This window comes from Argentina silus (genome assembly GCF_951799395.1).
Source record: "Argentina silus genome assembly, chromosome: 4".
Lineage (NCBI taxonomy): Eukaryota > Metazoa > Chordata > Actinopteri > Argentiniformes > Argentinidae > Argentina > Argentina silus.
Window position 1 is genome coordinate 18085112 of NC_139658.1, and position 25514 is coordinate 18110625.

The window sequence follows — 25514 nt, forward strand, 5'->3', positions numbered from 1 at the left end:
AACCTGTTATGGATACATTCATGTGCTGTTGGGTAAAAAAAAAAGAAAGAAGGGAACCCAGTTTAACTTTGTATTTATTCACACAAAACAAAATACATTTTTTTTTCAATAAGGCAACACAATATATACAGACAATGATTTATATATGTTGTTATTTCTTAACTAACAACATGTCATTCACTACCAATACTAGCCTGAACACAGATATTGTTTAGCAAGTAATGTAAAAGAGTACCAAATGGTAAAGTTTCCTCAGATGTCTCCATACTGTTGGTGCATCCATAGCAACCCTCCCTTGTTCAATGTAGAATTTTGTAGTTTTCTAAAAGCAGATTTTTGACAGCGACGTCTGACATATCCCTTTAAGATTGTGTACTATGAAAAATGAGACATCAAATACGGTAACCCAGAACCCTTTTCAATAAATGAAGGAGCAGAAACACTTAAAAGAACTTCCAATTCATGTACTTGACACAGCATAACCAAGAAAACTCCAATAGCATTTACTGAGCACATTTTTAGCAACTGTCATTAGCAGGGTAAGATACAACAAAACATATTTATCTGATGTTAGACTCCTTGACCACTGAGGATTCCCAAAAAACAGAGGGAGATACTTCAACAACTCCTGAACAAATAATGATTTAAATATGAAAAGGTGATGTCAGAGTGCTTACATGGTAAAAGCTCCTAGTGTAGATGTCTCCACAGTATTCGGCAACTGGGTATCACTGTACAGAGTAAAGAGCTTTAAAAACAATTATACAAGACCAATGTGGCTAAGCCTACAAATGGCTTACTGCTCTATCTGAGAGCTCTGTCTGTTACTGAAAACATGTTGATGTCTAGCTTAGTCTTTCTTGATCTTTTATGTCCCGAAAAATGTATTCTGGACCAAAGCAGAATTAGTAAGTTACTAGAAAGTTAGTGTTCGTTGTCTTCACAGCTGAGACTGATTTCACATAATAATTTACAAAAATATAATTCTATTCTGCATAACAAACAAAGATCAATAGATTAGTATTGAATTGGAGGATGAGTGAAGGGGACACAGAGAGGGACTTGAATACACCACCTTGGAAAATACCATCAGTTCTAACGGATCAGGCCCTGTTGTTGTGACAAAATGGCATAGCATTAAGCAACAGTAGAGCTCAGCTTTCAAAATACATACAGAGCATCTTTTCACACATACAAGTGATAAGGCCATGAAGTGATGAGATACAAAAGAAAATATAAACATTCAAGTTCATATCTGCTTTGTATTATACGGTTAATCTTTAATACACCGGTACAGCTTCTCATAAACAGTAGTTCTACGTACCCTGCCTGCACTACTTGTGGGCAGTTTGAATTCAGACCATCTGGCTAGTGAAGTAGGAGCTGGGGGGGGGTGTCTAGCTTCCTAGCCTTATGAAACACAATGATGCTCACTCACACACACACGCACGCATGCACGCACGCACGCACACACACACTAACACAGATGTAATCTCACACACTCACTCACTCACTCCTTCACACATTCATGATCACACACAAACAGTCCTTATGCACACGCACACACACATCTCAGCCATAGTTGTAGGTGAAGTTGTAAGTGCTCGGCTCCTTTGGCACAGGGGGAGGGGCTTCCGGAATGGTGATATTCTCCAGGTCAAGGAGGCGGAGCTTCATCTCCATACTGATGAGCGTGTCGAGGTCGCTGCGGGTGAGGTCGCTGCCCATCTCTCTGCCCAGCAGCGCGCACAGCCCGTCAGTCCAAATACAGTACTACTCCACACACACAGTCAGACACACACACACACACACACACACGACACACACACACACACAGAGCACACAGGTTAGAACATTCATAATTTCTTTATAGATTCAGAGGTGAAGTGAAGTGGGCAGCCAGCTCACCTCATATTTGTTGGGAGCCACAAAGTTGAGAGCCTCATCAGGATCATACAGGATAGAGAAGGCTAGCTCCAACACCTCCTACACACAGGACAGAGATCACACATCATGTCCATACCACTCACATGATTAGCATACACAGTCCAGGCTGGTCAGCTCCAGTCCAAGAGAGCAGGTTGTTGCACGTATATAATATACGTATATATATAATATATGTCTGTATATTCAAGGCAGCCCTGCACTGAATAAGCTAATAACTGTGTATGAGTTATGCTAATAAGCATAGTGTTCCCTGGTGTGTGGTACAGTGGAGGCTGGTGGAAGTAGAAATCGGAGGACAGACTCATTGTCATGCATGGAATGGAATGAGGAATTTCCTTCCTTCTTCTAACATTGTGACTGCCAATAGCATCTGGTCCTTGCATAGATTTTTGCTTATGATGACTGATGGATAGATGATTCACTTACTTTAGACAAATGTACTTGTCCAAAGTCGCTTTGGATAAAAGCGTCTGCTAAATGTCAAAAATGTAAAGGAATTCCTCATTCCGTTCCATGCCTTACAATGAGCCCACCTCCACCAGCCTCCCCTGATGTGGTACGGTCTTACCTTGTTTTGTTTCAAGGCGCTCTTCTCCTTCATGTGGGGACAGTCTTTCCCCGTCACAACAGACTTGATATCAGACACAGGAACTGCAGAGGGGAGGAAGAGGAATAGAACAAACAGGAAATGAAGCGAAGATCACAAACAGGCATCTAGGTCAGGCGCTGTGCAGTTCCGCCGATCTTTATATCCTATGGATCTGCCAATGTAAGCTTTGTCATTTGTCCCCCCCTCCCCCAAGGCTATCCGAGGATCTGTGCAGCTTGCTTAACTGACGACTTGAACTAAAATCTCGAACGGTTGGGATTCCACTGCCACTGTGAGCCCTGACGGCCCTGCTACACCACGCATGTCAAATCCACGTCCGTGAGACTAGCGTGATGCAGAGTTGGTGAACTGTATTGTATTCAATGTTACCTGCTACACCGGCATAAAGTGTGGACGTTGCGTTTGGGGTCTATTTTTCACCATACAAAGTGCCTGAAATTATAGGTTTCAATGCTGTTTGGATGCCTAACCTAACCCTTTTTTTTCACTCAGCTTCATAGTACGGTAACATAAGAAACATTGGTAATAGTAGCACATACATAAAATAGTGGTACCTGTATGAAAAACGAGCTGATAAACCAAAATATAGTCCTGTTTTTTTATTTGGAGGCAGAGGACAACGCCCAACTCGAAGATATATTAAGATTTGACAGGACTCTCAGCATAAAACATCAGGTTCAACATCAGGAATCGATACATTTGAAGTTCCATGCAGAAACAGACTAGGGGGGCTATTTATTCTGCATCCACGATGCAACTGTTTACGTTTCTGGCGGAGCAGGTTAATTACTGCACTGGCAGGTACGTTCAGGGATAGCGCACACAAGGGTATACTAACACCCAATCCCAGATGAAAGTCAAGCCTAAGGGGTGTAGGAGACTCACTCTTGTCTGTGAGCATCTCAAAAGGCACTTCCCCCTGGGGAGACTCGTCCAGGTCTCCATAGTGCAGCACCTTGTGGTTCAGTGACAGGCGACAGAACCAGAACTTCTCTGAGGAAAACAAGGGCAAGATATAAATAGTGAGAAGACAAGTTAAATGATCAACCAAACTTCAGACTTCCTAAAGTAAATCAACATATATGAAAAAAAATCAGTTTTTTTAGACATTGGAAGTTGACATACGATGCACTGTGTTGTTGTGTGTGTGTGTGTGTGTGTGTGTGTGTGTGTATGGTGTACCTTGTCTGCGACGGTTGCCCAGCTTGCGGAAGCAGCTACCCTCACACAGGCGGTTGAGGCGCTGCTGCTTGATCAATTCCAGGATCTCTGGCTGGATCCTCTCTCGCAGCTCACTAAAGCACAAACACAGGTCTGTTAGCATTGGGTAGGTATGAACACACACACACACGGTCTGTTAGCATTGGGTAGGTATGAACACACACACACACGGTCTGTTAGCATTGGGTAGGTATGAACACACACACACACACACGGTCTGTATTCTGACTAGTGTTGTGCAATCTGGCAATATGACTTTCTCCTTCATTAGGGAGATTCATTCAGGAACCCATACACACACACACACACACACATACCATGCATGCATGTTTCATGTCTCAAAAAGCAGAACAATGGCTTAAGAACCAGAACCTAGAACAAGGCAGGCAAGACAGGTTGAAAACCAAGACACAGGACCAGACTAATATGAACGTTAGATGTGGACTAACATGATAGGTGGAGACTGGAAGTCGTCCTGGCTCATCCTCTCAGACTGGCGCAGGCGCAAGATCTCAGAGTAGCTGAGGCCTCGCAGTTTACTCTTCAGCTGGTCCAGGGAGGCGGGCTTCATGGCCAGGGCCCGGGTGATCTGCTCCCGAACCACCTGCATCACCTGGACACAAAGGGTTAACACATGCATTATCAACCAATCTCAGCAACACGCTGAGTCAGTGTATAGACATGGGGTGAACATCTGTACATCTGTCAGCAGAGCTTGACCCTGACCTTGTTGAAGTCCTCGGCTGTGGCCCTCATCTCTTTCCAGGTCTTGTTGAGCAGCTGGATGCAGACGCAGAAGAACTCTTCCCATGCCCGGTCGTGGGTGAAGAACATGGGGTGGTAGTCATTGCAGCCCTCGTTGGCTAGAGGATGAGAACACAAAATAGGTGGCTTTTTTATCCACACAGATAGAGCCTTGCTTGACTGCTACATCAGATACAGCCATCTGTAATGTGTTGAGTGTGTGTATGTGTGTGTGTGTGTGTGTATGTGTGTGTGAGGAGTGGGAGTTGCGTACTTACGTAACTCTCCCACTTGCAGTATTTCACACAGCATACGGGTGAGCTCAATAGCACAGCGTCCAAAGGGACACTCGTGTTTGTCCTCACGGCTGCTGTTCTCCAGAACGATCTAGTGTAGAAGACACATATACAGCAAATGTAAGGATTACACTCTGACTCCACCATTTTGATTCATCGTGTTAGTTGTCGATGCAAGGAGATGACTGTGGGCTATGGAGCAGACTGACCCGGATGTAGGTGTCCTGGTGCAGCTTGGCCAGGTAGAGCATATTGTCCAGGGCCAGCATGCCAGGAGGAGTCTGGGTGAAGTCCATGGCAGGGTTTACGTGGTTCTGTACAGACAACACAGGAAAGAATCCTTAACAAGCTTAAAGACAACAGACTGATGAAAAGTCATCCACACAGCAGAATTTACAAACCAAACAAAGCTCTTCAAAGCTCTTCAGAGGACAGTCTTTAAACAAACTAAAAATTCAAACATCTCTTCTAAAACCCCCAAACAATGCCTCTGAAGAGGAACCACACAGACCACAATCACAGAGTCGATGGCTCTGGACTCACAGTAAAGCCCAGCATCTTGTAGTCCTTGGTGTACATGGCCTTTCTCTTCTCTGTGCCACTGGGGTCATTCTCCCCATCAAACGCGATCCTGCGCAGCTCAAAGATGATGTCCCTCTGAGCCTGAAGGCAGATCAGAGCAGGATATCAGGACATTTTAGAGGGGTTGAGGATTAGATTCAGGGAATGAAAACAGCAAACAGTGAAACAGCTGTCTGCCACTTTACCTGGTCACTCGGGTCCATTTTGGTCATCATGCGTTCCTCCAAAAGGTTAAAGGTCAACACCTGTAGCACATAGAGCTGATGTGCCATCTCGGCTTTGATTGGCCGGTTGCCTCGGATAACGTGCTGGAAGAGATGACACACATGCATCAATGAGGAGCAGCAGTATTAAATCTGTATTAAAAGCACCACTTTCATGTAAAGGGTCGTTGGATGGTGGCTCCGGGCATCTAAGTGTTTTCAAGGTGTCCCTGACACTCACATTTAGGATGATGGAGCGCAGGTGCTTCTGGGCCAGGGTGCTCGCCATCTCCTGTGAGGAGGAGGACAGACTACAGTTAGACACAATAGAAAACGTTTACAGAGGAGGATTCAGACAACAACCTTGACTATCACACATTGATACCCAAAGGTTATATACATTATGGCTATTGTGACACACTTTGAGGAAACCTAAAACTTGATATATCAGAACTACTACATTTCTAGTTTTCTTGGGCCACAAAACAATATTTCACCATTGAATATGGTCATGGCCAGCTCCCCCTCCTGTCAAAAACAAAACACAGCACCATGGCATGTGCGAGAGTGCAGTGAAAGTATTCTACCACGAGGGAGCCCCAGAATGTCTCTGACAGAACTGCGTTCCATACGGGATCTTTTCGAGGCTATGTTCTATCTGAGTGAAATGAACTATGGAGTTGGCAGCCCACGGTTCTCTATGGAGCAGAGAGAGAGAGAGAGAGAAAGGTCTGTGGGGGTGGAGTGGGTGGAGGAAATGGAGTGAGGGAGAGTGGGATGTGTACTCACAGTGAGCCGCTGGTCCAGGGGGTTAGTATGCTCCTCCTGGGGGGGGGTGGGCGGGGAGGAGGGGTACAGGCGTGACAGCAATGGAAACAAAGAGTGCACACTTATACATGGAGCACAAGATACAGGCATACATCACAGGGCACAGCATGCACAGTAAGGGCATTACACAATACAGGGCGGCACAGAATGACAGGGCATGGCAACCTACAGCATAACCAGGCATGAAGAGACACAGCATGGTGAAGAACAGCACTTGTGCTACAAGTGAGATACATTACACAATGCTGTGGGGGGTGACAATAAAGGCAGCATGGTGTCACTTGGCTGACATGTTGGGACAGTGAACATGACATGATTTATCCTCTGATAGGATAACTGATAGATAAACTGTGACTGATAGATAAACTGTGACTGATAAATAAACTGTGACTGATAAATAAACTGTGACTGATAGATAAACTGTGTTTACTGTAGATATAACAAGAAACGTTGTGGCATCGGACAGGACTTTTGCAAGCAAAGACTTTTTTTGTCGTCTATAATCCATTTTGTAATCATTACCAGTTAAGAGTATAACTAGCAGTGGATACAAGTAAATTCTTTCCTTTTGCAGGGGTTTTTTCCCCCACTTAATTTCCCATGGGTGGACCAGACAGGATGTTTGAGAAAAAAGTTCTGACTTCCTACATGTTATTCACATCAACACACAAGGTCCTGTGGTCCACACATCTGTCTCACACACACTGTCTACCGAGGCAGCTCTGCTCTGTGTCCCTGTGCTGGATAAACATGTCTGTTTCTGCCTCAAAAAATGATATATATATATATATATATATATATATATTCAAAAATTAGAGGTCCTAACAACATATGTAATGGGAAGTAAGAAGGCTCAGGAGTTGAATGAGTGACAAAATGCTTGGCTGTTAAGAAGTAGAGCTAGTTTAAATTATTTTTATTGAATGTTTTACTTTTAGTATGTCTTGTCTTATCTGTTGTGCCTGGGCACTTTATCTGTCTCACCGTGGGAGAGTGAGAAACGTCCTCTCGATTCCTTTGTATGTCTTGACATGTGAAGAATTGACATTAAAGCCACTTTGACTTTGACTTTGACTTAAAACACCAGTTGTGTTATAGGGATTGTAATTGAACGTAGAGTTTTCCTTAGCAGTGAATGCAGAAGGACTGGCTAAGCATATACTGTAGCATAGCAAACACAGAGAGATGGGAGATCACGACAGTGATCAGTGATGAGATGTCGATGAGACAGTCACAGTGGAGCAGCCATCGTGGTCGGGGGTCGCACATGTGACAGTTGGCAGCCAAGAACTAGTGAGGATGGCTGCGTACAGTATGAGTGACCAGGAAGTATCTATGAGTGAGATGTTTACCTTAGTGACTGATGCATGGGGCCTCGGGTGAGACACAATCTAGACTTATGGTCGGGTATACATGAGTGAACATGGGTTTAAGCTTATGCTACATGTTGCAGGGACCCTTTAATGTGTGTGATGGTGAACAGATAATACCCATGTTTGTATTTGTGTATATCAGCTAGTATTTCGGTTTGTTTACCCCTTCCCAACCAGGTACGGTGTTTGACGGGGAGGCACTGACCTGCCGTCTATCCTCCGGTGCCTTAAGGAAGAGGGCGTTGATGAGTGCAATGGCGTACGTCTGGATCTCCTGATTGGACCTATTGCGTCATCAACAGAACAACCAGTTAGAAGCATCTCGCTCTTGAGATCCTCATTTCAGTATAACATCAATATGATGACTGGTTAGGCCAGGTTTATAACAGTCTAGTCATTAGTATTAGTTTGGGAGGTTCTAAGCCTCTTCTGCAGCAGTGAGTTCATAATGACATCATCTGCATCATCAATATTAGTCACATCGTCACAACGTTCTACATTTCTACACGTTAACGCCAACTCCATCCCACAGCTGTGTGTGGGATGCCCCAGTGCGTGAGTGTGTGCTCACACTTGCAGGTGTCCGATGAGCTGTCCCACGGTGATCTCTTGCGCCACCCGGTGGTAGAGGCTGTGGCTGTTGAGGACCATGCTCTCCAAGATGGCCAGCGAGCGCTGCAGGATCGACACGTCCACCATGGGCTGGTTCACGTAGCCCGCAATCTGAGGAGAGAAACAAGCAGCATATGGACACCTGAAAAACCACTCCAGGTTATGGGGTGGATTTGAGAGTGTTTTCAGGATGAGAAAGGAGAGGGGGGGGGGGGGGGGGATCATGGACACCTACATCTAGGACAACCTAGCTGGCAAAACACAACATACATTTGTGCACGTATTGTATATGTAAATAATAGAGAGGTACACTATAATAACTTACATTTGCGCCTTCTAACATTGCATATTGTGCAGCATAGCAGAATGGTAAAGAGCCCACTGATGACGCAACTGAAAGAGCTCCAAATAACATAGGGAGGTTGCTAGGTAACAGCAACCCACTCAGTTCCAACAGGCAATGAGGGTTGAAGGTCAAGTAATTAAAGAAAAGAGGCTAAAACATGGGGGAGGACTTCAAGTTAGGCCTCAAACAAGCCAAACAAGCCAAACAAGCCAAACTTCATTTACCAGCGCTCAAACTAAGGACTGGAGTTCTCAGAGTGCTCTGGGTTCTTAGAATACGCAGAGTACGACGGATATTGCATCTGTCATAAGACTAGAGTAGAAATCTCTTACAGGGGCTTTCTTATGTAACAACCAGTATCTAGAGTTGTGTTTCTAGTTGAAGGTGGGAGGGGATTTCTCACCTGTTTGATGAAGGACAGGGAGATGAGGTCCCAGGATACAATGCCATGGTCCATCAGCTCCAGGAAGGCCGTGAGAGTGAAGGCCAGCATCTCTCCAAAGCTGAGGAGGACAGAGAAGAGACCGCAGTCAGAAGACTCCCTATTGTTTAGGATTGATGGAGGAAGGGGAGGGGGGGGGGGATCCTAGATCTGTGCCTATGTGAACTTCTAATGGAGACTTACTGCGTGCCACTCTCCACCAGGCGTGCCAGGGTCCCGATGCCCTCCATGTTGATGAACTCTGTAGCAAAGGTGGGGTCCGCTGACAGCTTGGCCAGCTCCTTCAGAGCCTCCAGGCGAGCATCGATACCGTGGGACTGAATCCTCTCCAGAAGCTGCCTCGCAGCACGGGTCTAGACAGGAGGGGAGCATGGTGGTAAATATTGCTGACAGTTGTTTGCCTCAGTCACAGGCTAGCTTGTTGATAACTCACGCAGCTACCATCATTGAGCACAGAAAGGTGTCTTACAGGAGAGATGGCTAATCGAAGGATGGTCCCATTCTTCATTTCACTACGGCTCTACAAAACAGAAGAGAAGTTGGTCATTAACCATGTGAAACCACTGAAATGGTGAACTTGCTGGGCACTTCTCCAGAGGACTCAATACACCAGTGAACATGACACTGTGGAAAACAGGAAAGGCAAATGGTGCACTAGGGAACCACATAGGAGAACATACTGGACTCATTTCCTGCTGTGTCCCTTCGCAACAACTTCTTATAGTGCTGCTGTAACTCTGTTCAGTGAGTCACTCTCTGACTGGGGGACCATATACAGTGCTTTATCGTAATGCAGAGTCATATACAGACGTTTAGAAAGTAAGTGCTGAGGCTCACCTGCTCAGTGATGTAGAGCTGAGGGCCGTCAGCATAACGTAGGGCAAACTGCTCCGAGCCAGACAGAGACCAGCTGTGGAGACACACACACACACACACACACACACACACACACACACACACACACACACACACACACAAAATCCAATTCCAAAAGTAAGGGACCTATTCATGGCCTTTCCACACAATGCCAGAGGGCCCTCACCTCCCTAAGTATGAGCCAGAAGGACACTAAACCCACACGTTTCTCAATAGGCCTACTTTCATTATGATGCTGTGCATTAGTTTTTTTTACTCTCCAGAAACTACAGAGCATGTACAAAAGGTTAACAAAAGTCACGACTGGTGCTCCCAGCATTTACTGTATAGAGGAGCAGATGGGGAGATTGTGAGAGGAGATATTCTGTGGGCGTTAAGTGTAAAAAAAATCTAATGCATTCAGATGTGAGAGCGAGGGAGTGGGAGGAAGCATACAGTAGGGGAGAGAGAGAGAGAGAGAGAGAGAGAGAGAGAGAGAGAGAGAGAGAAAGTGATGGAGGAGTGAGGAGTTGGAAAAAGTCGCAGTATTCATGATCGACAGACAAGAAGTTTCAGGACACAAAGGAAAGGAAGTAGAAGGACAATGAGCACAACGAGTGGATTAGAGCATGGATAGAGAGACAGAGAGAGAGAGGAGGGGTGAGAATCAGACAGACCGACTGACTGACAGACAGAGAGAGAGAGAGAGAGGAGGGGTGAGAATCAGACAGACAGACTGACTGACAGACAGACAGACAGACAGGAAGGAAGGAAGGGATAGGAATACAGACAACGGGGAGAGAGAGAGAGAGAGAGAGAGTGAGAGAGAGTGATCAGAATGATTATGTAAGTTGAAAAACACATCCCGGGCTGAGTCTGGCCCCCATCTGTGAACCATTAGAACTCCTTTATTAGTCTAAGAACAAGGCCTTTCAGGAACAGAGACAGAGGGAGAGAAAAAAAAAAAGAGAGAGCAAGAGGGGGAGGGGAGAGAGGCAGAAAGGACACAGCCCCAACTGCATTAGCCAGATTTTAGCTAAGCTCGACTAACTACTGCACATTCAGCTCCACTTACTTTGGCTGTGACTGTGCCAGGCTAAGTGCTGACTAAGGTCACCTTGTGTGGCATGCACTGTGTAATCGTTAGAGTACTGGGTGTTGGGCAGGGGTGTGTCTGTTCACTGGCAGAGAGACCCGTGAGTAAGCTATGAAAGGGTGGAGTACCAGAGCATGCACGTGTCTCTGGGGATGTGCTGAAACACTGCCCAAGTAATAGACCAAATGTCTGCAGCTACTGAAGGAGGGATAGGATGCTTCAGTATCCACCATCTTTGAATGTAACCTAATGCATATGCACATACAGAATACTAAAGCAATAATGTAGCCTACTGAACTAGTAAGGTAACACAATAATCAATGATAAACAAGCCATTTGATATCTGATCTCGTGAGCAGAACTTTCTGTAGTACTCCATTAAGCACTCCAAACTGTCCTCTTATTTCATAACAGTGTAATAAGAATTCAGATGGAGCTCATGTGTAATGGTTCTCATTAGGGATTAGCTTTACATCTGGCTCTGACACTGCCTGTCTGGAGCTCTTATATAAGTTCATATCATTCATTCGCACGCACGCTCACTCGCACGCTCACACACACACTCCGTCTTTTCTGAGATGATTTGTTCCTGGAGAGGAGGAGGGGTGCTCACCCATCACACACCTCCCGTATAATGGAGGACAGTGGCTTCTTCTGCAAACAGAGAACAGACAGAAACCACAAAGTCACACTGTGCAAAGTCACCACATCATCATTAAATGTGCAGCTGATGTACCAGGAAAAGCTATCATAACATCTACAATTGTTCTCACGCCTTACCTTGCCTTAACTGACTCATTTGTTGATGAGTAAGCAACGCTGAATTTGGGTTGGGCAAAACCATTGTGTGACAGCTGTACACAGTCCAGACCACTCACGCATAAGAGATGTGATATAGTAGATTCACTCCCAAAAATATCAGTCTTGAGCAGTGCAATACATAACATGGCTTATATTTCCCCTTCAATTATTCAACATATTCTCCGGAGTAGCAGCTAGCACAGGAACACAATACTATAAAGAGTTTCATAGAGTAGAGAAGAGGCTAGATGCTGTTAGCGGTGTGTCTTAAGACAGGCACTGACCTGGTCTATTTCAATGAGTTGGGCGTTGGCACCAGGCCACTCGATGGCTACCTTCACAATGTCCGCGGGGGGTGGCATGGCTGCTGTCCTCTCACACCAGACTGGAAGAGACACATCAATGTGTAAAGGGTAAAACACAGTTATCATGCATCTACAGCCTGGACTATATAGATCTATTTGTGCCTGTCAGAAATAGTCTTATCACACATAAAACCAAATGACAATTGATAGTACTCATTGTTTGGAAAAACAAGTGTTCCTACAATAATAATTTACCCCAGTATATTATGTCATTTTTCATTCAAACACAATCACAGGCATGCACGCATGCACACATGTGCACACACATGCACACACACACACCCACACACACACACACACCACCAGCCACACACACACACACACACACACACACCCACACACACAGTATTAAAACAGCAGCATTCACATCTCTGGCAGGCTCCATCCTCCCACTCAAGAGCCCTAGCACCTGAACGTGGGCTTTGGTTACTTCAGCACAGCTCCCAAGTCTACTGCAGATACAACACCATTAAACACGTCTCTTACCCCGGCTATCCTCACTATTCTAAATCTACAGGGGTTCTTCGCTTTCTTCAGTTTCGGCGACCACAGATGAGAGTGTGCATCAAAGCAGAGGGAATCAGTGCCAACAGAGGACATTTGAATACAGAGCGGCATAAGGCATAATCAAGCAGTGCTTGTCCATACACGGGAGAGAAGGGAGGAAGAGGGACTTTCTTGGTGTTTAAAAACTGGTTTGTTTTGGGAAATGTCTGTCCTTTCTATTCTGGCAAATGTACAATGCCTGGAAGACATCCAAAGATACCAGTGAACCCCGTCTCACAGAGTTCCCTCTGTCTCCGGGGGCTCCACTATGGCTGGGGGGGCAGTTGGTTGGTTGACATGGCCATGCTTAAAAGAGGGTCTGTTTGTTTGACTTGGTCCTCATGCTGTTTTTCTAATGGCTTCAAGAGAGATATTTGCACGTCTTAGGGGAATTCCAGGTTACATGAACTAATAAATTCAAGCATCAGTTCATTATCAGTTGATCCTACAAAAAAATGTCATGCAATGCATGTTCAATTCATAAATCATTTTCTGCAATCTGATAAAAAAAAATTTAAAAAAAATGTCATGCTTAGCCCGATTCAATATTGCAATCGGACTCAATATTGCTGTTGCACCAATGTCTGACAACAGTAAGCATGCATGAGAGCACAAGTAAGATGCTCTGCATGCTACGCAACTGAAAGGGATAGCCATTTTTGGCAATGCAAAATGAGAGAACCAAGCCAATCCACAATCAGTGATGATACTTGGCTTGGAGTAAAGAATGGGGCATTGTGCAACACAACCACTCCTAAACAGGCAATGAGTGCTGAGAAAAACAAGGAGGATCGAGTCCAACAGAATTCAGAAACTCTTAACTACTACTACAGCCTACCTTGGCGCCCACAGAGCGATCAAAACAGTCACACAAACTCACCAAGCAAGCTGTAACTAACTATACTGTTGTACACAATCAGCACACGGCACGCTAGTCACTGCTGCCCACAATTACAACAATCGTCCATGAGAACAGATGAAAAGCAGCATGCTCCAAGAGGGTTTAATCCTTAGTCAAGTGTTTATGCTAAAAAAACACATGAAAAAGAACAACGGAAGACACAGTGTATGGTACATGGAATGGCTTACTAAACCTAGCCAGACAGGAACTCCTGCCACGATATATCAACCAAGCCACAATGCCGCCATTGTTTGGTGTCTAAATGAGAGAAGTCTATTCCCCAGAGAGAAGCCATTGCTGCCCCAACAGGGGAACCTCTATGATTACAATTTGAGCCTGATAACGGAGACCTGTACAGGTTCTTAGTGCTTCACTGCCATAATGTCATGATCTATAAATAATGGTGTTCATTTCCTCAGTTCACTGACTAGTTGAATCTATGTGGACTATTTGTGGGGTTTTTTACAGGCTGAATCGAAGAGAGAGAGAGAGAGAGAGAGAGAGAGAGAGAGATTTGAAATTGAAGTGAGGGAATTGCATAATTGAGAGCTGAGTCAATATCATAAGAGTAAATGATATGCTTGGAATACAAGTCCGGAATAAGGAAGACACTATCCACATACCGACTCAGTTGACAGAGGGTCATGTGCTTACAGCCACAATTCACTTAGAAAAGGGCTCTGTCCAGTTCTCCACTTAGGAAAGTGTGTGTGTGTGTGTGTGTGTGTGTGTGTATGTGTATGTATGTGTGTGTGTGTCTATGTGTGTGTGTGTGTCTATGTGTGTGTGTGTGTCTATGTGTGTGTGTGTGTCTATGTGTGTGTGTGTGTGTATGTCTATGTGTGTGTGTGTCTATGTGTGTGAGTGTGTGTGTGTGTGTCTATGTGTGTGTGTGTCTATGTGTGTGTGTGTGTCTATGTGTGTGTGTGTTTCAGAGGGATGACTACCAGTCAGGACTCAGGACCTATCCCCCTCTGTAATAAAGGAGGGAATTGAAAACAGATGCCCAGTAAGATTGAGAAAGAAACATTCTTAATTTAGCAGGCTTTTTCCTTTCCCCATAACAAAGATAGTGCAGCCTCAGCATGTAGTCTCAGCAGCCATCTTGTTGACACCGATTCAAATAACAAAACAAAATACGAAACAAAAACCATGGCTGCTCCTAGAAAAATATTTCCCCAACACATTTAAAGTCAGGTCTTAGTGCTCTTCTCTGATGCTAAAAGACAACAAGTCTCACCTGTTGGAGGAGCGTTGAGTGGGCACCTCACTCGCTCTCTCTGCCTCGCAGTTCAAACCATTGCATCAGCTCCCCTGCAAAGACAGGCATCCAGACATTGTCAGACGAATTGTAGAGTAGTCAATTACTCTGTAGTGCTTCTTTTTACTGTCCTTTTAAGGCTTAACCTAGTGTTTACTCAGAAAGAGTGTGTTAGGGTTAGGGTTAGGGCTTCAAATAATTAAATACTTATCTGGTACCATAACATAGTGGTGCTTGTTTCAGGGAATCCAAAAGAAATTGAAGTGTTATAATCAATTATGTTTATGTAAATACTTTATCATATAATGTCTATGTTAATAATACCAGATAATATGTTTAGTGTACTGTTAAATACTTTAAAGTCTACCATAATATCAACCTTTTTGGAATCCCTCTTTGAGAAATTCTCCTTTATTGATGACCAGTCAATACCTTGCTTACATATAAACATTTCTTATAAAACTGCTCCAGTTAAATCTTTGATGAAAACCAACCTGGCAAAACCTTTTGACCTTTGACTATAAACTTGGATTGTTTGAGTGTTGGGGATCTGAACTGGTATTACACCTATGTCTTGTTATGTAAGAATCAAAAGCCCTGCAAGGCAAAATAATTTTCGTGAAGTACGCTTGACAAAAATATTATACAGGTGATGTTGCTGAGGAGCTGGCAAGGGTAAAAGACCGTGTGCTATTTAGCAGGTGCTTGGACATTATAAGTGACCTGTCTGTAAGTGACCATGTAAATTACTGTATCCCTAGATGTCATAACCGATGCATCTACCTGCCTCGGTTTTCTATTGTTGCGATAGGTATGGAAAAGATCTGATACTGTCAGTCACAAAATGTCTCCGACTCAGAGGGCAGATGACAGTATGCTGGTCACTGGTCAGCTATCGACCTTCTGTAGAATGACGGGGACTTCTCCCACGCTCATAAATGCAGTTGCACATGGTTGGCTATTGTCTCATAAAGTGGTGGTTACCATTGTAACAACAGTGTGTGAATGTATGATCACCATCGATAGTGGCAACACTGTATCTGACAGGCAGCGTTCTAAACTTGCAGATAAATTGAATTAGATTGCGCTGGCTCAGATAGTATTTTTTACTCAACGTTGTCATTTAGATACCTGACAAATGTGCTCACGGGTGAAATGAACATCAATGCCCCGTAATACCTTAAAAAAAATAACCTCACATATGCATTGGTTAATTAGCTATCAGGAGAGGATGCACCGCTAGGCATACATATGTACTCTGTCATGTACCGTACACATTACATTGGGCGAGAACAACATGCTAGCTCGTGTGTGTAATTAAATAGTATCATCTGAGGTTGAATTTAAGGTTATTTATTAGCTGTATTAGCTGGATGTGTATAGGAAATGTATTGTCTGGACCTAGTAACGGTACATTTTCTATCGCTACCCCGAAACAAACAACACGCGATGTTCGACTAGCGGGCGCAGAACTGTTGTTCGTTCGCAAATATCTTCTAAATCAATAACATTTCTTTTTTTTAATCCGCTGTTGCAAAGTGCGAATTTATGGAAAAGTCGTAACGAATAAAGGAAATTCTTTCAAATTAGCTACTTGATCACTGATGGAAAATCCTTCGCATGTCGGTATCTACTTACCCCATTGCTTGCCTTGGACCCTATCGCCGCTGCTTGAATACTTGTATTCTACACCAATAGAGCATCTGTGGTAAGACGATACAACGCCACGCCTCGTAGGCGGGACATAAGCTTTATGTCACTAGCTGCTGCAGAGGACTCATGAGCCTTATTACCGCAGAGCTGAGAAATGTCTCAACTATTTACTTTAGAAAGTATTTGTGTGTGTAATACGCTGCATGCAATATCATGCTATATGAGTATCAGTTGGGCTAGCAACATCTATACCACATCACAATGAATGAGATATAGCCCGGCCGAGTCAAGTTCGTACTGCAGGTACTATCATTGTTATTACATCTGTTAAATATCGCATTCACGTGCCCATAGACGATGTATGACGAAATAAACCACCACATGTACAGTATAACTCTTTATTTTCCATACAGACAACAGGTGGTGCACAGAAATACACCTACAACCGAAACCTAATATTTGTACAGTACGTCGGGCCTGCTGTAATGTTAAGCTAAACATTTGAGAGGACTGAAGGAATTTCATTCAATCATCTTATGGAATGGTCACCATGTCAGTGGAACTCGAGGATTACACATTCCATGAAAGCCCACTTTGCACTTAGAAACACATGATATTTAAAAAGAAAAGAAAAACAAACTGAATGACTTCTCAACTATAAGTTACTGTTTAATGTACAATATCGAAAAATAGTATTTATTGACTGGACAGTGATATCTACAAAGATTGCCAACTACAATTTTCAATGAGTGAAAGTCAAAAACAAGAATGGTTGACTTTTCCTGGTCAATTTTCGCTGTGGATAATACAGACAGTATTTCACAACACTTAACAACTGGAAAACTTGTTAATGGCTATCAATGGTTAGAAATAAAACAAAATAGAACATTTTAAATACAAACATTGCAATTCAGATGAGGAACTAAATCTATTTCGTTGTTTTAGTGTTTCATGACATTTGTTATACTGCTAGATCTCTACAGTACAATTTAACAGCAATGGAATTCATCCATTTATCAAAAATAAACATTTGGGGACTATGATAATGTGTGATATGTCTTAACGTAAAATGTTAAGTCATTCAAAATTTCAAATAATACAGTACAAGAAGTCATTATAAAGCATCACAAATATGAGGAAAACTGTAAAGAACAGCACCTTATTTGACCATACATGCTGTCCATCTAATAAAGGAGAAGAACACAAGGCATACACCCACGTACAAGGCATACACCCACCCACCCACCCTCCCACCCACACACACACTCCAAACTGACAACGGTTCATCAATAGACATAAGGAGCTCTTTAAGGCTTGTATAACACAACATCAAAATAGAGAGAGCACACAACCGCATAGGATGCACTACACAAGCGTTGCACACTCATCACAGTTATCCTGGTTGACATCCCAGGTCATTATCTTTTTTTTGTGTGTGTAGAAAACATGCAACTCATGGACCTTTCTTTGTCGCTCTTTTATCAGAAGCACTTTTCTTTCACACAAGACATTACATGCCACGCCATATCAGTGTTCACTGTGCAAAGCCAAAGGGAGAAACTGCAAACATTGTGGGGCAACTATGAAATAGTAGCCTTGCCCCGCTCCTCCTTGGGAGTGTAAAAATGACTTGCACACACAGCATCACACTCTCACACGTGAACAGGGGTGGAATTGGAGGAAACGTAGTTCCACCGCCTTAGGATGGGAGACATTACACGTTCAGAGGGAATTTAAAACATTTGTTTTAAAAATGACAGTGGAAAAACACATTTTGGAGAGTTTTACCACCAAGGAAATTAAAATATTACCCTACCTTACTCAACATGCACTGCTCTGACTCTTTTCTGGGACCACCGCCTTTTGCACTTTCAAAAGAGACATGCGTGTTAAATTCAAGGTTCATTAAATAGCCTTAAAATCCAAATCAGCAGTTTTCTACCTCTGTCTCTCTCTTTATTTAATGGGCTGGTTGTCTGTGAGCAACTTCAGAATTGTGTCCACAGTCTCATACAACTGGCCTCAAAGTTTTGATTCAACATTATAATGAACTGTCGTTAAGGTACACTCACTTATTAACTCACAACTAACAGAGAAAGTGTTTTTGTGTTCAACGACAAGACGCAACTAGACTAGATCCCACTGAAGATCAACAGATGGTTACTGAGGTCACAATAGGTTACTGTGGTGGTCCCACGTTTTGGCAGTACAATATACATGCATTGAACCCTAGGCTTAATTAATTACAGTCTACTTCAAGGCTTAAAAACCATTGTGTCCAGTTCTTAAAACACAGTTTTCATTTTACAGATAAACACATGTACTGTTACATTAAATAAACATATGATCATTCAGAATACAGTTAGCTGATGAGATTAACAACCACTGCATGGTGGTGGAATCGAGTTAACTGATGACATCATCAACCTGTTTCAGACCAGGTGATTGTATAAAGACTAAAACGTTCAACTAGTCACCTGATCCTCACCGAAATATCCAAGTTGCTCCAGCTCATTAGAGCTTTATCATGAGGTTTCACTGAAAATAGGTCTGAGAATGGATGAGATCCAGTAATATTGTTCGAATACTTGCACCACATTTATACACAGTGCCTTTCCACAATGTTAAGCATCATCATACAGAGGTTGGGTGCAGTCAAAAAAAAAAAAAAAAAAAAAAGACACACAAAAGAACTTAACAGAATGTTTAGACTGGGTTACACAATATAATATAACATTAAACTGTTCCTAGACAACTTCATATGCATAATTTTCAATTTTCTCACCATAGAAGTGTACAGTACTAGACTGGCCTCGTGCCTCTCATTCCTAGTTAAAAAGACAACTGCTGCCATCTTTAGTAGAAGATGATGTATCAATCATGATATGACGACAGTCTAACACATTGATGGTTACGACAACCCCCGCAGTGACTTTAGAATTTCTGTAATCAATGAAAGAAAACTTCTTTATTTACACATCCAGTGAAATAAAACATTGACTGCACCCCTCATTTAATGTTTGTGAATCTTCATGTATACTCATTTGCATTGAGCTTAATTCCCCTTTAGTTAGAAATAAATACATAGAACTGGCATTGAGCCTGATGTTGATTTCTGGTTTCAGAGACAGAGGTGTGCAACTGTAAAAGTGCTTGTAAGATGGAGATGGAGATGGGTAGAGAGAGAGAGAGGACAGGGAGACGGAGCAAGACAGAAGACAGTGAGTGAGAGGCCTCTACCAGTCTGCATTGTCCCAGCTCTCCTCTGCAGGTTTGGCAGGGCTTTTCTTGCCCTTGGCCTCTCCAGCGTTGTCCCAGTTGTTGTCCCAGGCCTCCCAGCTGTCCCCCGTGCTGTGTTTGTTGTTGGACGCCGCCTCCGAGCCCCAGCTGTCCCCCGTGCCTTGTTTGTTGCTGGACACCGCCGCCGCCTCTGAGCCCCAGTTGTCCCAGCTGTCAGAGCTCTTCTTCTCCGCAGAGTTATCAGCGATGGTCCAACTGTCGCTGCTGGGAGACTTCTTGGGCTTGGAGGAGCTGGTGCTGCCAAATGTCTCCCAGAAGTCCCCAGCAGGAGGCTGGGCGGGGTCTGGACCGGATCTGCCCTGGTAGCCCTCAGTGGCGTCCATGTTCTGGTAACTCTCTCCCTCCGACCTGTCGCACATGGTTAATCAGGGTGTGTGAAAGGATAATGAGTGTTGAAGGCTATATCACAATCTATTTACTATTGAATTTAATATTTTTAAATTACCCATCCTCTGGCTTTCCAGCGAAGAAATTTGTCAGTTTTGCACCGGCCCCCTGAACCTGAGAAAAGAGTACAGAGCTCAAACAATATCCAGCAAACATTATTAGACAAGAGGGCCAAACGGTAGAGATGTTTTCAAATGTCACTGTATCCAATTCCAGTCCAAATATGGCCTATTCAACTAAATTTAATTGACCTTTTTGTAGCAGTTTTGCTTCCGTAAATACAAACACATGAAACTAAAGTACAGGAAAATCTGCATAATACTCACCACCAGAATAACAATGGCAGCGAAAGAAATTGGAGATAAAATTGCATTAATATCTTTCAAATGTACGTCAACATACCCAAACCAGTCTCCTTTTCAGGGTATAAAAGGGGAAGAGCAGCACCTGCAGACATACTACATGTGGGGCTAATTGCTAATGCAGTTTAGCTTTAGCTTTGTATACCCCATGTTCCTTACTCGGGAGACTGGTTGTGGGTTTGAACAGTGGCAGAGATCTGCCAGCTCCTACCTTACTTGCCAGCCCAGTGATGCTGACTGCCATTTCATCTAGCAACTTTCCATCTTTTACCTGGACAAGCCAAATATTGGTTAATGTGGGAATAGAGATAGCACATCCAGTGCTTTAAAACAACAACAAGGATCAAGAGGTGTCTTTGGAAATCAAAGCACATCACCACCTAGCTCTGGGAGTATCTCTGATTGTGATCTACTGCACATTTTATTGTGAGCAAAGTGATTGAATTTCTGAAGAGTATATCAATAATATGGTGATCAATCATAAAGAGAGAGCAGGTGAATTAGTCCCATGCACAGAATAGATTTGAATGGAAACACTAGGATCTAGAATCTTACTTTATCAAGCAAAAGCTATCACACGAGCATTATCTAGTCAATCAATATAGCAGACAGACATTCCAAAAGCGACAATGTCAAAAGTGCACATTCACATCTGAAGCTGTTTCTAAGAAGCGTTATCTATTGCGACCCACCACCAAGCTAGCAACTTCAAACATCAATGTTACCTTTTCGTGAGTAGGTTTGATAACATTCTCATTTAATGTCTGTCCTAACTCTGTGGCCTAGGTGGAAGGGAGAAGATGTGTGAATTCACGATGATGCAAAACACTTTCTAGTTTCTGAACTAAGGAGCAGGCAACAGGGGTGAGCTGTCGTTCCATTCACTTTGACATTAAAACAAGCACAGTAAGCATAGATGGCTGATCCTCATGGGAACTGAACAACAGGACTGTCATGCATGGACGGATGGATGGATAACCCTATGGTCGGTGAATACAAAACAAAAGATTTGTTTCTTTAAAAATGACGTGAAGGTTCACACTGCAGAGGTTCTCAAGCATTCTTCTAAATCTATTTGATCCCAATGAAAGTGACAAGATATTCATATCAGTAAATATGATATGAACACCATGTCCCCTCGACATTAGGATTATCCACCAACTTGGACGAAAATAGACAGGACAGGAAAGACATGTAATGTTGGCCTAGCAACAGACAAGCAAAAGCTGATTGGGCTGACACATCCACCATTTACCATGAATAAGTCTAGACATCATTAGAGCCAGAACATCAATGACCAGCCAACAAGCTCATTCCTTTCAACAAAAAAAAAAATAGAACTAAATGCAGGTATAATACTTAAAAAGAGCCATGCACTTGTTATTGGCTTTACCGGCTCTGGGGGCGGTTTATAGCCCCTCAACTACATCCAGAGGAGGCAGAGAAAGTTAAAGAAGTGATAGACAATTTAAAAACTACAGTAATGTTCACAGAAGGAATCTATAAATACAAATAAACAAGAAAAATCTAGAGAAATCTTTGTGTAGCAAATCACAGTTCACAGTGGTAGTGTTGCTGCTGAGGGCATCACATCATGCAGTTGGGAGGTTGACCACTACTTCGCTATGGTTGAATTTTGATAAATGATAATCTCATATATCCCTAAAACAAATCAATTAGCTTCATGTGTCCTGAGAGAGGGAGTCGAGAATGAGTTCAATTCAGTGGAGTACCATGTGTTAGTTGTTACTTCAGCCATGACAGCATTGGCTAATGAATGGGTTACTTATTCAACGACAATCAATTTTGGTCACTTGTATCATACAACTGTACATTGGTTGGGTGAAACAGTTTTGGTGTACATTTGTATAACGTTCTGTCATCTGAAGACAAATATTTGATCAGAACACTACAGTAATGCAAGTACAAAAAAGGAACTAACTCTTAATGAAATATTTCAGCTGCATTAAACAAGAGATACAAATCATATAGTAAATCTAACCAACAAAACTGGGAAACAGTCAGGTACCAGTAAATGTTTAAATAAAAGGGTGGGGGGGGTGTCATACCTTTAAAGTTGCTTGGTTTGCAAGTTTTGCTGTCTGTTTCATGGGGAAAAAAAGTTTGAAGAAAAACTTTTAGGAATTTGCTAAATTAATTCATCTGACAAGGAGAGACTGAAGGGCTTAATAAAGACAAAAATCAGTCAAGTCAGTATTGAGCAAAATCAACTGAACTTTACATGCTCTGCATCAACACAAAATATCTAAATTAATGTTGTATGAGGACCAGTACACCATTAAGCCGTTTAACACAGTGCCCGTATGTTAACTAGTGTCCATGAAGGTACTTACATTATCTTTGGCAACTGACGCAAATTTGCTAGCTCCAACTGCAAAATTACTCCAGCCCTACAAAACAAAACATGCCACGCGTTAGTCATCTTAAGATATCTGAAAGTAAAGTATTACTTCATAATTTCATGGCAATGGAAGTTCTATCATGCCGTGTCATACCGAGTAAATGGAGGTCATGGCATTGTTCAGGAAGTCATCCTCCTTCTGTGGGGTAACTGTGTTCCCAAAGCCAACGTAGCGGTTCTCCTGATTGCCACTGTAACCTCCACCACTGCAGGGGAGACAATTATTGCATAAATGACATCCCCTCATATGGGGGAACAGAAACAACAGCAGTATGGGTTTAGGTGATCTTTTTAGAAAACGTAAGACTTATTCCCTGGGGTCCTACATCTGATCATCTACTTATACTGAACATCTGCACTCATATTTTGAGTGACGGTATTTTTAGGTATTATTTGTTTGATAAAAAGGCTGTGGTCAATAACACTGGCAAAAACAGAAAAACAAACATATCGGTAGGGCATCATAAGAGCCTTCACCTTTGATAGGAGTTCACGTCGTCACTCAACCAGTCCTCAAATGCCTTGTCTGACGGGTTGGACGAGTTCTGCCCTGGTCCCCCTGATCTACATTGAACAATACAAAATTGCAGATAATTTTTATGCCATATTAAAAATGGAAATGAGTCCCTTGGAAATGTTCAAGCAGAGGTATAGTTTATCAGGTAAAACCCTTACCGATGAGATGATGACAGTCCTGTTTTGGGCTGAGGTGGTGTCCACTCCTTGGCAGAGGACGTCTCAATGGACCACTCCTTACCCTCTGCTAAAGTTACAACCTGTCACATGCAAGAGAGAGACATGGAATTCAGTGATCTCATTTCAGTGAGATTTCAGCACTGGAGATGATTAATCCAGAAATAGAACGATCTGTGGCGATGACCGTGGGAGCTGTGGTGTATATAACCATGTAAAGATCAGCGTGAGGCTTCGGCTCCTCACCTTGTCCCTGAAAAGTGCAGCAGCTTTACTGTTATATTTTTCCTGCATGGTCCAGGTGGCATCATAGTCATCCTGAATTTCCAAAAACAGACGGAACTTCCCGTTCCCTCCCGCCTTCATCTTTTCCAGTTCAATGTCCTTCCATTTGTCCATGGTAACGGAGCGCACAAAGCTGCAGGGAACACAGTTGTTTTTTAATTCAAATTCAATACTTCCAACCAGACTAACGGTTCCCCTTAACGGGACACAGTTGAAATTTGGATGGCTGGTACAGTGGATCACTGAGGAAAATGGTGGGTAATTATCTGAGGTGAGCATGGCTAAAGGCTTGAGCCTTGATTTATTAAGAGTGAGAAATTCAACTGTACAGTTGGACATTCAAAAAAAACTCTTGACAACATACATCCCTGACAGGGTAAATAATAACAATCTAATGTTAGGAATTAGTCACCTATGGTGTACTCTGGTCTTATGATGACATCTTTACTCACCTAAGATGTACTCCCAGGCCTCTGTGTTTGCCAGAACACTCCAGACAAATCCAGATTCCATAGGTCACACTCACCCACTGAGGATTGAATGCCCCACACTCAAAGCAAAGCTGTAAAAAAAGAAAGAAAGAAAAGAAAAACAGAGGAGTTACAATCACCCCAGTCTTCAATGCTGTGTCGAAATGTCAAGTTCACTATTCATATATATGTAACTATTGCTTAAACTGTGAAGCTGGCCACTCACATTGTTTCCATCTGCGGTTCTCACTTCCTTCAGAACCCTTCTGGACCTTGGGCTTGCCATTTTGACTTGCACTAAAGAGAAAAGTAAACATCATCAAAGCAATCTTACCTCACAAATGTCCATGTATGGTAGATGGATAAATGTACAATTGGATTCAGTTGGAATGTATGGATTGCATTCATATTGGTGAGACACTGACATTGTATTCAATTAATCATATTAATGAGAGCTTCCCTTCATGAAATAGACCATAAGAATTAGCTACTGTCTATAGCTGCCAAGTAACTGGACAAAATCAGATATTAGCTAACAATAACCCAAATTACAATCCAATTTGAGGCAACATTTTCAAGTTGTAGCAAGCTAGTTATTAGCTACCACCAGCGATTTTGAGCATTACTGACGGACATCAGATCATTGACAATTCGTTATGACTACCACCTTTGCTAGCATCCACATCTTGCTAGCTTGTAGTCTTACCTGGTTATTGAAAAAGACACGTGCTGCTCAAAGAAGCTGACTTGCTTGAGTTGGTGATGGTATTTTTCTAAAGACGTAGAGGTATAACAGATAACAATATTCTGTGTCCGCTCAAATGTCAACCATTAAGAGGAGATGTAAATGCTAGCTGATGTCAAACGCCGGTGGCCATGTTGACTACTAGGCAATCGCTGTTTGCCTACGTTG

At 42.9% G+C, this 25514-nt stretch overlaps 2 protein-coding genes across 3 annotated transcripts; both read right to left on the reverse strand.

Annotated features, from left to right (window-relative positions):
* Positions 1-56: 56 nt before the first annotated feature.
* On the reverse strand, positions 57-16710 carry LOC310803317 (engulfment and cell motility protein 2). 2 transcript variants are annotated; one of them, XM_083668049.1, is made up of 23 exons: positions 16668-16710; positions 15009-15082; positions 12241-12341; positions 11769-11809; positions 10042-10114; positions 9674-9724; positions 9388-9557; positions 9166-9265; positions 8376-8527; positions 8010-8088; positions 6393-6428; positions 5845-5895; positions 5586-5708; positions 5362-5481; positions 5028-5132; positions 4801-4909; positions 4505-4641; positions 4228-4391; positions 3740-3852; positions 3443-3550; positions 2516-2598; positions 1909-1986; positions 57-1773 (listed from the first exon to the last, which is right to left on the reverse strand). In XM_083668049.1, the coding sequence occupies exons 3-23, from the start codon at positions 12316-12318 to the stop codon at positions 1573-1575; spliced, it is 2172 nt and encodes a 723-aa protein (XP_083524175.1). In that variant the 5' UTR covers positions 12319-12341; positions 15009-15082; positions 16668-16710; the 3' UTR covers positions 57-1572. The 2 variants fall into 2 exon arrangements, with proteins under 2 accessions (XP_083524175.1, XP_083524174.1); XM_083668048.1 differs by having other exon boundaries at positions 7968-8088.
* A 356-nt stretch (positions 16711-17066) lies between these two features.
* On the reverse strand, positions 17067-25480 carry arfgap1 (ADP-ribosylation factor GTPase activating protein 1). The gene is made up of 13 exons (XM_083669067.1): positions 25308-25480; positions 24828-24898; positions 24584-24693; positions 24093-24264; positions 23829-23929; positions 23631-23717; positions 23248-23359; positions 23086-23142; positions 22801-22833; positions 21457-21513; positions 20943-21002; positions 20428-20483; positions 17067-20330 (listed from the first exon to the last, which is right to left on the reverse strand). Exons 2-13 carry the CDS (start codon positions 24885-24887, stop codon positions 19919-19921), a joined length of 1317 nt encoding a protein of 438 aa, XP_083525193.1. The 5' UTR covers positions 24888-24898; positions 25308-25480; the 3' UTR covers positions 17067-19918.
* Positions 25481-25514: the final 34 nt, after the last annotated feature.